At 55.3% G+C, this 13,318-nt stretch overlaps 1 protein-coding gene and 1 long non-coding RNA gene across 5 annotated transcripts in view; one reads left to right on the forward strand and one right to left on the reverse strand.

Annotated features, from left to right (window-relative positions):
* Positions 1–7,119, reverse strand: part of SLC66A2 (solute carrier family 66 member 2) — a 52,969-nt gene extending 45,850 nt beyond the window's left edge. Inside the window, exons 1-2 of one of the 4 annotated variants that reach the window (XM_043559140.1) lie at positions 7,069–7,119; positions 6,045–6,362 (exon numbers count right to left, since the gene is read on the reverse strand). In XM_043559140.1, the coding sequence (XP_043415075.1) occupies positions 6,045–6,247 (203 nt within the window). In that variant the 5' untranslated portion in view covers positions 6,248–6,362; positions 7,069–7,119. Of the gene's footprint in view, positions 1–6,044; positions 6,742–7,012 lie in introns of those variants that run through there. The other 3 variants (XM_043559139.1, XM_043559141.1, XM_043559142.1) reach the window with 3 other exon arrangements.
* Positions 7,120–7,225: 106 nt separating this feature from the next.
* On the forward strand, positions 7,226–8,747 carry LOC122470891. Its single transcript, XR_006294032.1, has 2 exons — positions 7,226–7,866; positions 8,494–8,747. It is a non-coding gene; the product is annotated as an uncharacterized LOC122470891 (long non-coding RNA).
* The last annotated feature ends 4,571 nt before the right edge of the window (positions 8,748–13,318 follow it).

The following is a 13,318-nucleotide window of genomic DNA, read 5'->3' on the forward strand; positions in this document are numbered from 1 at the left end:
CAAGGTAAAGAAACAGCGATGTCCCCAAGGTAGAGACACTGACCCCTGCACCCGCTCCAGGGCCGACTCGGCGTCTTCAAGCCCACGTCTGTGAGCACCTCACCGCCAAGCTCGGATCACCTGCCTCTCAGGAGAGAGCAGACAGCACCTCCGATGAGGATTTGCCACGACCACAGCCACGGTGAGCCGGCCTAGCAGGTGAGAATGTGCCACCTGGAGGGGAGCCACACTAGCTGAGGCTCCGACAGGAGGTCAAGCAACCAGGAAAAAACAGATGTTCCCTGCGGAGTGGGGGTTCCAGACACCGGTTCCAGGACCGGCATTCTGTACTGGTTCCTGACGCCAAGGCCCATGTCCTCTGAGCAAAGGACAGAGCAGGCCTGAGGTCACAGAGGCTCAGGCCCATGCCACCTGGGTCCAGGAAGGGCAGAGGGGCCAGGACACAGCAGACGGCTCCATGACCACCAGCTTCTTCCTGCCTCCCCAGGAAATGTCACTTCGGCTCACCTGGGACCCCGCTGCTTCGTCAGGCCTCTCCTGAGGTGCCTCAGGAATTGCAAAGGAAATGCTAAGTGACTGGAGCAAGAAAGGGTTGATGAGCCAGGCCTGGGTGAAGAGAAGGTACGAGAAGAAAGAGGTGACAGTGCCCTGGGGCTTTCTAGGTCAGAGGCACAGGCTGGGGGCGCTTCCGTAGGCTCACACGGTCTCCAGGCCCTTGGCACCCGTGAGCCACTGCCCTTGCACCTCGTCTCTGCTGTAGAGGGAGACTATAACACCGGGGACTATCTAAGGACGTTTCCAGTCATTTCTAGGAACTGGATCCCACGGTTACCCAGCTGACCCCAGGGGTCAACTCATCTATAGGTGAAGGTCAGACAAGGGGCCAGCAGAAGCTAGATGTCAGCCTACTAAGACTGGAGATGCTTCCTTCCCAAGCAGGCCGGGAAGAACCACAATAAATAAGCTGCTCTGGGGCCTCTCGCACCAAGCTCATCAAGCGAGAAAGGCCACTTTCACGTTTTAAATACTCAACAGAAACAATGACTGGAAAAACTGGGCAAAGAAATCAAGGTTTGCACTTCTCCTTAAACCACACACCTAAAGAGGCGCCCGGGTGCCTCAGTGGGTTAAACGTCCGACTTGGGCTCAGGTCACGATCTCATGGTTTGAGAGTTCAAGCCCCACATCAGGCTTGCTGCTGTCAGCACAGGCCTGCTTGGGATCCTCTGTCCCCCTCTCGCTGCCCCTCCCCCATCGCACATGCTCTCTCTCTCTCTCAAAAGTAAACAAACATCCAAAAAAAAAAAAAAAAAACCACCAAAAATCGAATCCAGATGAACTCAATATTTATAGTAAAAACAAGACCATTTAAAGTGAAGTGAGAGGGAGCAGAGGTGAGTACTTAGGGTGAAGACAGGCTGAGACACAAAATTTCAAAAAGCACAACTTTCCACAAAAGATACACAAGAGACAAAATAAATATGAAACAAGGTTCAAGGTCATTAGTAATTTCATAAACTAATTAAAATACAAAGATACCATTTTTTACTTGTCAAATTAGTTAAGCTTTTCTTCCTTTGATGCTAATAATCTGTACCGACGGGGATGTCGTGACAGCACTTTCCCCTCTCCTGTCCCTGACGATATGGGTTGGCACAACTTTTTCTTAGAACAAATGATGGGACAGGTGAAGGGCCTGCCGCTCACACAGCCACTCTGAAAGGGTTCGGGGCGCCTGGGAGGCTCAGTCAGCGAAGCATCCGACTTCGGCTCAGGTCATGATCTCACGGCTGGAGTTCGAGCCCCATGTCAGGCTCTCTGCTGTCAGCACGGAGCCCACTTCAGTTCCTGTCGCCCTCTCTCTCTGCCCCTCCCCAGCTCATGTCTCAAAAGCAAATAAAAACATCAAAAAAAATTTTTTAACTAAAAAAAAAAAATACAGTAAAATAAAAAAAGTTCTCCCTTAACTGCAGTGTCCCTAGGTCTCACCCCCCAGGAAGGTACACACCGACGAGGGGACAGGCAACATTTCATCCAAAGTTTCCACAGAGATCACCTTCTCCGAGTCTTCAAAGTTACAGAGTAAAGCTCAAGCGGAAAGAAGTTGTGTATCTACTTCCCTGTGGCTACACCCTTAGCAAAATGTTACTACGTCCTCAACGGTGTGGTATCTCTGGCAGTGTTCCTGTATCTCCCATCCAGTGTCAGGCTGCATGTCCAAATACAGTGTTACCACACCTCGGAAACAGCTTACGGCGTCGCTGACACAACGTTGCCGTATCCAGTGCAGCGCTAAGGCAGGTCTCCAATGCGGTGTTATCACATCTCAGTTACTTTGTTTACTGCATGTCTGATACAGTGTTAATACATCTCTGATACAGCCCTACTACATCTCTGATAGATGATGCTACCTTACCACATCTGATACAGTGTCACTACATGGCTGAAGTGTGCCCACATTCCTGATACAACGTCACTGCATCCAATACAATGTTATTACGCATCTGATCCAACGTTACCGTATCTCTGATGCAGTGTGTTCATCCAATACAAATGGAGCTTGAGAACTACCTCTACCAAGGCACAAAGTTCTGGGGGGGGGGGGGGGGGGGCTTGCAACATCATCCGTGCACCGTGGCCCCTCCCCCCTCGTCCCTTCTACAAAATCACAAGCTTGCAAATATGAGCTACGAGGCATCATTTAGCCTTTCTCTTGGCTTCTCCTGACACCACAGAGGCAAAATCCTATACATCAGCATTTTATAGAATATAATCTGCTGAATGCTAGTTTTGCAAAAGGATGATAAGAATCGCAAGAAATCAGGGCGCCTGCGTGGCTCGGTCCGCTGAGCATCTGACTTCAGCTCAGGTCATGATCTCCCGGTTCATGAGTTCGAGCCCCGCGTTGGGCTCTCTGCTGTCAGCACAGAGCTGGCTTCAGAAACTCTGTACCCCTCTCTCTGCCCTTCCCCTGCTCACTCTCTCTCTCTTCTCAAAAACAAATAAACATAAAAAAAAAAGAATTGTAAGAAATAAAGCGCTAGGGTCTCACGAGTTTCAGGAACCTGGGGTTCACAAGCTCCGCTGGCCTCCCTGGGCGGCAGGGCCACCCACGAGCTCATTCCACGAGTCTGCAGGGGGCTTCCCAGCCTGGAGCTCTGAGGACCACGCTCTCAGCCAGCTCTAGGAAACACACTCTTCAGTTCTAACTTCACCACTGTTCCAGTGTAGACCCTGCTTCCCCCTCAGGGGGCGCCCGCCATGACCCGTATGTGTGTAAATGGTACGTTCCACACAATGCTTCTGCTGAAGCGTAAACCCTGCGGCATCTGCAGCGTCTGGAACATGGGAAACCCTCTAAAACCTATTAAATCATGTGGGCCACTAACCCATGAAGCCTGGAGGAGGCCCAGGAGTGGGGTCTTAGGACTAGGTGGGCAGAGAGGTACATGTTAGTCACAAGCCACAGGCGGAGCCCAGCCTGCCTGCTGGGGTTCACCCCGTGAAATCCAAGTACTGCCCTATGTGAGAAGCAAATGCCCAGGCCAGAGAGACTCCTGAGGAGGGACCAGTGCCCTCTGCCAGCCCCCCTTCATCCCAGAATACTGCCTGAAGGCAGCGCTGGGGTTCACACGGCAGCCACAGGACCCCTGAAGTGACCCAGGACGGTTCAGGGTGCAGACTCCGGGGAAGGACCAATCAGATGCACAGAAATACGCTGGCCCATGGACAAAACTGAGAATCACTAAAGGCCCCCTGTGCTGAATTAGGAGAGAGCACACACTCGTTCTCAAAGTCCCAGGCCCGGCAGTGAAGGGAGAACTTCTAGTCCAAACGCATTAAATGCCAGTTAAATCCAGACGCCCTGGTGACTTGGCTTTCAAGAAATTAGTTTAACTTCTGCCTTCTCCAAACCAGGTATTTGGACATAGATTAGATACCCTATTCTCTTCTCTGCAATCGTAAAAGATAAGTACTCTTTTTTTTTTTATGTTTATTTATTTCTGAGACAGAGAGAGAGTATGAATGGGGCAGGGGCAGAGAGACAGGGAGACACGGAATCCGAAGCAGGTTCCAGGCTCTGAACTGTCAACACAGAGCCCGACACAGGGCTCGAACTCACAGACCGCGAGATCACGACCTGAGCCGAAGTCGGTCCCTCAACCAACTGAGCCACCCAGGCGCCCCAAAGGATGAGTATTCTTAAGGAAAAGATGTCTCAACTGCTCTCCGTCCCGCCCCCCCCTTCCCATAGGGGAAGCCAGTTTCGGGCACTTCCCCTCCGCTGCCAGAGAAAACTCACTCCAGCGCCTAATGAAGTGCCCTTCCTGGCCAACGCTGTGACACCAGGCAGGTGGCAGGCCAGGGGCTCCCTGAGCGCCCTCCAGTGCACTCAGGGTTAACAACTGTGTCAGAGGCAACTGCATTTTGGGACCTGCTTCCGCTCAACCTTAGACTGGATTAAGGCCATTTTAGAAAAGGGAAGCCACGTGTCACCCTGAAGTGAGTGAGCTCTGTCCCCAAAGGAGAAAGAGGAATCTCCAAAATGGGGTTCTTCAACTCGTGCCAAAGAAAAAAACTACGCACCCACTGGCCCTCCTTTCAAAGCAGCCTGGCCCAGAGACAAACCTGGCGGTGTGACACATTCTCCGGGGAGGAGCCAACTTACCAGCTCACCTTTTAAAAGCCCCGGACGAGGGCAAAACTAACACACAGTGGACACAAATCAAAGGCATGGGGCCACGGCTGGATGGAACACAGAGGAGAGAACTTCGGGACTCAGAACAGTCATCTCTCGGTTGTGATGGTGACGGGAAGGGGGCGTTGTCAAAACTCATCGAACTGGACGCTTACAATGGATGCTTTTATTCCACGAAAATCGTACCTCCCTAAGGCGGACTCAAACATGAATTAGCTGGGGAGCCAGGGTGGCTCAGTCGGTTAAGAGTCTGACTTTTGATTTCAGCTCAGGTCATGACCTCTCAGTTTGTGAGTTCAAGCCCCGCACCAGGCTCTGAGCCGACAGTGTGGAACCTGCTTAGGACTCTCTCTCTCTCTCCCTCTCTCTGCCTCTCCCCTGATCGCTCTCTTTCTCTCTCTCTCAAAATAAATAATAAACTTAAGAAAAAGAACTAGCAAAAAACGTGATTACTCAGTAACGAACAAGTCAGAAGGAAGGGCCAGAAGCAGAGCTCTGGACACCCCCGCCTGGTGCCCTTATCCGGCCTCCATACCCACCCACCCTCCGGAGCAACTTTCCTCACTATCTGTGCTCACAGAGGGTCCGGATGCCACCAAGTAGAAAGGAAAGCTCCAGACCTTTTTAGTCTTAGAATGAGGCTCCAAGATCTCATTTCATTTCCTCTAAAAACTCCCCCTCCCAAACATGTCTCGCTTTAGCAACTGTTAAAATTAATTTCCGGTTCCTTACCCGAATGCAAATGATAATAAGAGGAAGCTGGGCTGGGAGTGGCAAGAAAAAATAGTCTCTTAAGTATTATCCAGAAAGTTGACTTTCCTATTAAAACAAAACAAAACAAAACAAAACAAAACAAAACCGTACACACAACAGGAAGGCTGAGGGGACCACCGTCCCTGTACATGACCCCTGAATGCTCTTTCCTGTCAGGCTGTGATGTCCCCTCCTAAGGGGCTCCAGTGGTCAGTGGTCAGGCTGTGAGGTCCCCTTCCTGCAGCTCATCCCTTTTTCTTCATCTTAATCACTTACTCATTCCTTGTTTTCTCTTTCCCACTCCCATGCAAATTCTAAGGACAGGGACCCAGGTCTAGGACCTTATCCAGCACACAGAAGTCCGTGGGAAAATACGTGACAACGTAAGAAGGACAGAAAATGAAGACGCGGACGTGAGACTACAGTAAGTTTCTCCACTCCAATCCCACCATTTTCCCCGGGGAACAGTCCCGCCCACTTCACCAGCTCCCTCCTAGGAAGTACAGCCGCCTGCACCACCACCCCACTCCGAAACCCCAAAAAGAGAAAGCCATCACCCTGGAAGTACCCCCCCAGAAAGCTCCCAACTTACCAGAAAAGGATCCGTAAAATGTTAGCCACCAGGAGCACCAGACACACGTAGGTAGAGAAGCCCTCAGCATTCTGAGTCCTCCGGATGTCCCTGTACTGTGGGATATAGGGCACGACCCCTCCGAACACCATGGCCCCGGCTGCCCCCCAGGACACCAGCTGGTGCAAGGGGACCAAAAGCCAATCCAAGCCTTCTGCTTCCATCCCGACTGACGTCCACCTGGCCCGGGGGCCCTCCGCTCTCACGGTCCTGGAACGCGCGCTGACGGTCACCCCCACATCGCCGCCGCTACCTTGTGCAGTCCTCCACCATCGGGGCCTGGCGAGAGAGGAAAGGAGGTGAACTCCGGCGCAGGGCCCTGGAGGCAAAGCGAGGGGCGCGCTCCCAGGGCGCTCGCGGAAGCCCGCGGAGGCTCACGGCGGCGGCACCACCCCCTCCTCAGACACCGGCGCCTCCGGGAGCCCTGCGCACGCGAACCGGCACCCGCGGGGGGAAAGAGGCGCGGGGCGCACGGCGGTGGACGCGGGCCTGGGAAGCACGCTCAGTCCGGGGGCGGGCGATGGCTGCGTCCCAGCGGGAACACGCGGCCGGGGTGGGGCGGAGCGCGCTCACTCCCGGGGGCGCGCTCAGCCCCGGTGGGGCGCTCAGTCCTGGAGGCGCGCTCAGCCCTGGTGGGGCGCTCGGCCCCGGGGGCGCGCTCAGCCCTGGGGACGCGCTCGGCCCCGGGGCGCGCTCAGCCCTGCGGTCGCGCTCGGCCCCGGGGGCGCGCTCAGGCCCGGGGGGCGCGCCCAGCAGGAGAGTGAGGTGGCTCGGTCTGGGGTGGGACGCACGGCCCGGGGGTGGGGAGACACACTCAGTCCTGGGACCCACCGCCCGCCCCGAGTCCCGAGCCCCGAGCCAGGGGAGGGCGGTCCCCGCGCCGCGCCCGCGTCCACACGCGGCCTGCGGATCCGGGGCCCGGCCCTTACCCTCCGCGCCCGCACCCGCGCCCGCGCCGGCCCCGCCCGGTCAGTTCTGCGTGCACCTTCCGTCTGTCCGTCCCAGCGCCGCAGCCCCGCCTCCGAGTGACGTCACAATACAGGGGACCCGCCCACCCAGGCGGCAGGCCGAGAGGCGCTGGGTCCTAGAGCGCGGCTGTCCGTCAGGGAGGGGTCGGAGCTAGACCGAGAACGAAGTCGTGGGTTGGGGGTCGCCGCGGCGATGCTGCTCCGCCGGCCCGGCCCGCCCCTCCCCGGTTAGGAAACACCTGCGTGGCGAGACCGCTCCTCGAGAGCCAGGGACGCACCAGACGCGTCCCCCGACCTGTGCCTGGGCGAGGGGCCGTGTGGACGCGGTGCGCCTCCACGGAGAGCAGAGGACAGGGTGCCGTCCACGGCCGAGGTCTGCGCGAGGCCTGGGGACCCCCCTCGTGGGGGCCCGGGTTGGGTCTGCCCTCCCCCCGCCCCCGGGGATGCCGGCGGTCCCTCCGCACCTTCGTTTTCCGACGACCTGGGGAGTCGGGGGGTGGGGGTGGGGGCTGCCCGTCCCGATAAGGGCGGGGCCCTGAGGAGCAGGGTGCAGAAGTGAGCCGTGCCAGGAACCTCACCTGGTCTCCGGTGAGGCGGAAACAGGCCCACCGTGTGCCCGAAGCCTCCGCAGGCCCGCCTTCCGCTCCCACCGCAGGTACCCCAGGCCCAGGGCGGCAGCCGGGACTTCTGGTCGGGGCGCAGTCTCTCAGACACATCGTGACCGAAGGACCGAAGGACGTGCTGGACATGCCGCTCCCTGACTTGCCAAGTGCTTCCCAGCCTCGGCCCATTCACAGAGCTCTTCCCCGACCGAGGTGAGCCCCCACGGGCCCTAGCAGGTGCACCGCGCCTGCATGCTGGCGGTCTGGGTGTGCATGGAGCCCTATGCCCCGTGGGATGGTGAGCCGTGAGGACCCTTGTGAGAAGCCAGCGAGCCCTGTGGGCCCAGGCCTCTTGCAGGAGGGACTCAGGGCAGAGAACTGCAGGGCCTCAGGGTTCCGCTCCCATCTCAGTGCGGTGGGACCTGAAACACCCCAAAAGGGAAGGCCCGGTGGATGAGAGCAGGTGGCCCTGGGGGCACACACCCGGCCGGCCAGCTTTCCCGCCTGCAGGTCTGACCCGGTCTCCTGCTTCCTACCGGGAAGATTTTGTGAGAAATCATGGGAACAGCACGGACCTCACTGAGACTAAGTCCCAAACAAGCCTGGTGTGATGAGAAGGGCCTCCTTAAAGCACAGGGTCGTGCTTACCTCCCCCAGTGTCCCAGGCTGTTGTTAGGTTTTCTGAGTCACAGCTACTCAGAGGATCCACAGGGAACAACTGAGAACACAGCAGCAGGAATGTACAGGGAAAGGAAAACACACACACAGAGGGAAGTGGCGGCAAGACTGGGAGGAGAGAAGTAGGCGTTCCTACTTAACTGCCTCTCCTGAACCCTGCAGGCCCGAGAGCGTTCCACTCTGTCCTGGAGGCTGGGGTGGAGTGACAGACTCCCCTCCTACTCTCACGGGATCACGTGGAGTCACGTCCACTGGTCCCGTTCATGCTGGCAAAGGCGGGCAGATTGCTCACCCGCCCCCAGCCGCCCACTCCCCTGGATCCATCAGGGCGCGTCTCAGAGCCTGCTAAGTGGATACAATCCTGCGTTCTTGGCCCAGGACTTCACCCCGAAAGTGAGCTGATGACCGAGAGTGGGCTTGTAATCGTTTTAAACACCAACTGTCTGGAATCCGAGTGGCACTCTCTGGTCTAGAACCGTCGGTCAGTCAGGAGAAGGGAGGACAGCTCATCTGAGATGGTGAATGTGTTACATGACTTCCCGCAAACAAAAGAAGCCAAATTGTGCTAGGCCAGAAAATGGCCCCCAAGTATAGCACCCTAATCCCCAGAAACCTGTGAATGTTACCTTATTAAAAAAGAAGAAGGAGGAGGAGGAGGAGGAGGACAAGAAATGCAGGGCATTGGCTGGCTCAGTTGGTGGAGTGTGTGACTCTTGATCTCAGGGTTGAGGAGGCTGAGCCCCATGTTGGGTGTAGAGATTACTCAAAAAATGAAACCTTTTAAAAAATAAAAATAAATAAAATTTTTTGAATATTTTTTAACATTCATTTTTGAGACACACACACACACACAGATCATGAGCAGGGGAGGGGCAGAGAGAGAGGGAGACACAGAATCGGAAGCAGGTTTCAGGCTCCCACCTGTCAGCACAGAGCCCGACGCGGGGCTCGAGCTCAAGAATCTCGAGATCATGACCTGAGCTGAAGTTGGACACTTAAACGACTGAGCCACCCAGGCATCCCAAAATAAACTATTTTTTAAAAATACAGATGTGATTACATTAAGGATCTTGAGACAGCAGGGCGCCTGCGTGGCTCAGTTGGTTAAGCATCTGACTCTTGATTTCAGCTCAGGTCACGGTGTCATGGTCCGTGACATCAAGCATTGTGTTGGGCTCTGTGCTGACAGCACGGAGCCTGCCTGGGATTCTCTCTCTCCCTCTCTCTCTGCCCCTCCCCACTCATGCTCTCTCTCTCTCTCTCTCTCTCAAAATAAATAATTTTTTTTTTTTGCAAAAAGGATCTTGAGGTAGGGAGATCACCCTAGATTACCCAGGTGGGCTCTAAATGCCATCTCCTGTGTCTCTACAAGAAGAAGGCGGGAGACAAGACAAAGGAGCAGAGGCCACCACAGGCCAAGGGACACAGGCAGCTCACAGAGGCTGGAGGCACCGGAGGGACTGTCCCCAGGAGCCTCCGGAAAGAGCACAGCCCTGCCAGGACCCTGACCTGGGCCTGTAAAATGGATTTTGGACTTCTAGCCTTCAAAACTGCGAGAGAACACATGTCTGCTTTTTCCGCCAGGCAGTGTGTGGTGACAGCCACCACCGGAAGCGAATCTAGAAGTCCCCAGGGAGGGACTAACAAGATGGTCAGCGTCAGGGGCAGAGAAGAGGCGGGGCTGCCCCCCTCCGCTGCTGTGCCTGCCCCCGTGTCCAGGAAACCTGCAAGGAGACAGATCGGAGGCTTCGCTCAAGGAACTTGGGTTGTAAAGTTCCGGAACACGGACTTCCAGCGCCAGCCCCAGAGCACTTGGTGCTGGTCCCCCGATGACTGTCACCCCCACCCCGGCTTTCTTCGTCGACCCAGCCGTAGCCCTCGCCTGGTGGAGTGGGGCAAAGAACGTCTGTGTGCCCGTGCTCTGAGCTCAGCCTTTCCTTCGGGCAGCTCACCACCCGTGGCCGAGGCTGGGCCCACCACCGGCCTCTGTGTCCTCACCCTGCACTGGTGCCGAGTGGCCGAGCTCTAGCCTATGAGGGTAGGGGCACTGACTCACCCCACCTGCAGGCCTGACCCCTTGGGCCTCCACCGGACCCTCCTTGCTTGCCTTCACCTGCTGACCAGGTGCAAACAAGACAGTGGAGAATCCACTGGGATGTGGCCTAGGATGTGGCTCCCGGCTAGATGGAACGTGACGCTTGACTGACAACGTGAGGCAGAGCCCCCATGTCGGACTGTGACATCGATGAGTTTCACTGGGCTCAACCACTGGAATCTGGGATTGTTCATTACAGATGAGCATTACTTCCTGTAACATACAATCGAATTCTGAAATGTCCACCACCTTACCACTTCCCAAATGGCATTTAACCACACTCGCACACACTGCACAAAGCCCCAGACTGAGGACTCTTAAAAACCCAATTGAGCCCACTTCTAATCTTTCAAGCCGACACCCATATTGTTACGTAAAGGAGCCACTGTGAGCCCTGCAGCGTCTGCCCAGCCCGACGTGGACCAAACGCAGCTCCCACCTGGTTGGCACCTCCCACTAAGACTCCACCAGCAGAGCAGCTCTGCAACGATTTTAAATTTCATAAACGATGGCTCTTTTTTTTTAAGTTTGTTTCTTTTTGAGAAAGCCAGCATGAGTGGGGGAGGGGCAGACAGAGAATCCCAAGCAGGCTCCCCACCTGCCAGAGCAGAGCCCGATGCGGGGCTCAAACCCACCAAACTGCGAGGTCATGACCTGAGCTGAAACCCAGAGTTTCGCCTAATGGACCAAGCCCTCCAGGCACCCCTAAAAGATGGCTCTTAAAATGCAGATCGCCTACGGGGAGGACAGAACCACACTCCAGCACCACAGACCTACTGCCTGTCCCGTTTCCCTGGGCCGTGGGAACGGTGGTCCGACCTTCCAGGCCTTCTCTGGCCTCTTATGGACTCAGGAAAGGCCCCTGGCATCCAGAGGTCAAGGGTATTACCACCCTTCTCAACCCTACTTGAGTTTGCAAGGACCTGCTCAGCCATTGGGGCAGGAATGTCCAGGTGGCTGACAGATTGCTGAGACCCCACGCAGGAACATTGTTACCGCTTTAGTTTTGAACATCAAAATCATGAAGATAGATAAAAGGACAACAAAAGGGAGGAAATATTCAGAAAAACAGGAAAGAAAAGGGGTGGGCCCTAAGAGGTGCCCCGATCAGCTCCTGTTCACGAAGCTGCATGGCTTTTCCTGGTGAGAAGGCACTAACCCAGTCCAGGCAGAGCCACCAGCCCGTGACAAGTATTTCCCCTTTCCCCAAATCCGTGAGAACAGTAGCAGAAATGGAAAGTCCTCCTGCAGTGAGACCAGGAGAAAGCGGGAGCTCCGAGCCGCTGGGGTGTGGAGACAGGCCACCTGCACGGGCCATAGAGAGGAGGAAGTGAGGACCCAGGTCCAGAGAGAGTCAGGGTAACACCAGCTGCGGGGCATCTGAGCTGCAAAAATGAAACCCCTAACTTGCAGCAGGGGAACAAGGTTGACAGGCTGCTGCTAGGAACATTCCAGAACTAGTCAACAAAGAGAAAATAGAAAACAACAGCCCAAAACAGTGTAGGAGATCTTCGTGAATCCTACTTCGGAAGCATCTGTGAGCCTCACCGGGGGGGAGAGCAGAGGTGCCTGGTGACGCCCCACGGGGCTCAGGCCAGAGCCTGGTTTTCATGAAGCACCTGGGAGCTTGACAGCCACCACCGCCTTGTTGGGACCTCGCCACCTTTCTTATGCAAACCTAACTGTCCCGAGAGTGTGACAGATACATCAGTGACCGGGCAGCAGAGGGTGTGTGTTGTTTTAAAATATCTTCAGGGGCGCCTGGGGGGCTCCCTCGGTTAAGCCTCCGACTTTGGATCAGGTCACGATCTCCCGGTCCGTGGGTTTGAGCCCCACGTCAGGCTCTGTGCTGACAGTGGAAGCCTGGAGCCTGCTTCGGATTCGGCGTCTCCCTCTCCCTCTGCCCCTCTCCTGCTCATTCCCTGTCTCTCTCAAAAATAAATAAACACTAAAATAGATGAAATATTTCAGAGAAACACACGCAATTCTTAAAATTTGTCAGATGATGATAGTATATAACGTGGAAGGGAGGGAGGGAAGGAGGGAAGTCTGGATGAAGTGTGCAGTGTAGCTGACAGCAGTGCCCCATGTCCTGGTGTCCTGGGTCCCCGGTGGTGACAGCGCCCTGTGGTTGTGGAAGACGTTTTTAGGGGAGGCTGGGTGAAGGACACGGGAACTGTCTACCCAACAAGGCACTCTCTGAGAAAGAGGCTGGGCTCGAGGGTGTAACTGCAGTTCGAAGAAACTAACCCTACACGGGTGGGCCATCTGCTAGAGAAAAGCTCGAGAGAGTTCTACGGAATGATTATAAATTTTTTCAAGGAATTATTTTATGAAACGTTCAGAGAGAAAAATAACCCATTACGAAATTAAACTGAGAGAAGACAGCCAGAATTTGACCGAATCTAAAAAGACCAGAAGGAGCGGGTACAGTTACCCGCAGAAGCTGAGTCCAGACACGGCACATGCGGAGCTCAAAGCACCGGTGAGCTCATATCAGGAGTCCCAAGACCGGGGCGCCCAGCTGGCTCCGTCAGTGGGGTATGTGACTCTGGATACTGGGGTCGTGAGTTTGCGCCCCATGTGAGGTGTAGAGATTACTTTAAAGAAGAAATCCTCAAAGACCCAGGAAGGGCTTTACTTACTTTTCAAAAAGTGAAATGGAAATTCCGCATCCTTGGCTTGTCCTGCTGCCTGGCCGGAGGGTCATCAGCAGGAAGGATAAGAGAGAGAAGATACACCAGGCCGTCTCGCGAGCAAAACTCTCCGTTAAATAACTGGAATAGAGACCGTTTCAAACAAAAACTGGGTAATAAGATGGCAGCCACACACGAGACGAACAAATAAAGAAATTGTAACATGACTCTCATTTACGGTCTTTGGCTAAGAATC

This window comes from Prionailurus bengalensis, chromosome D3 (assembly GCF_016509475.1).
Source record: "Prionailurus bengalensis isolate Pbe53 chromosome D3, Fcat_Pben_1.1_paternal_pri, whole genome shotgun sequence".
In the NCBI taxonomy this organism is placed as follows: Eukaryota; Metazoa; Chordata; class Mammalia; order Carnivora; family Felidae; genus Prionailurus; species Prionailurus bengalensis.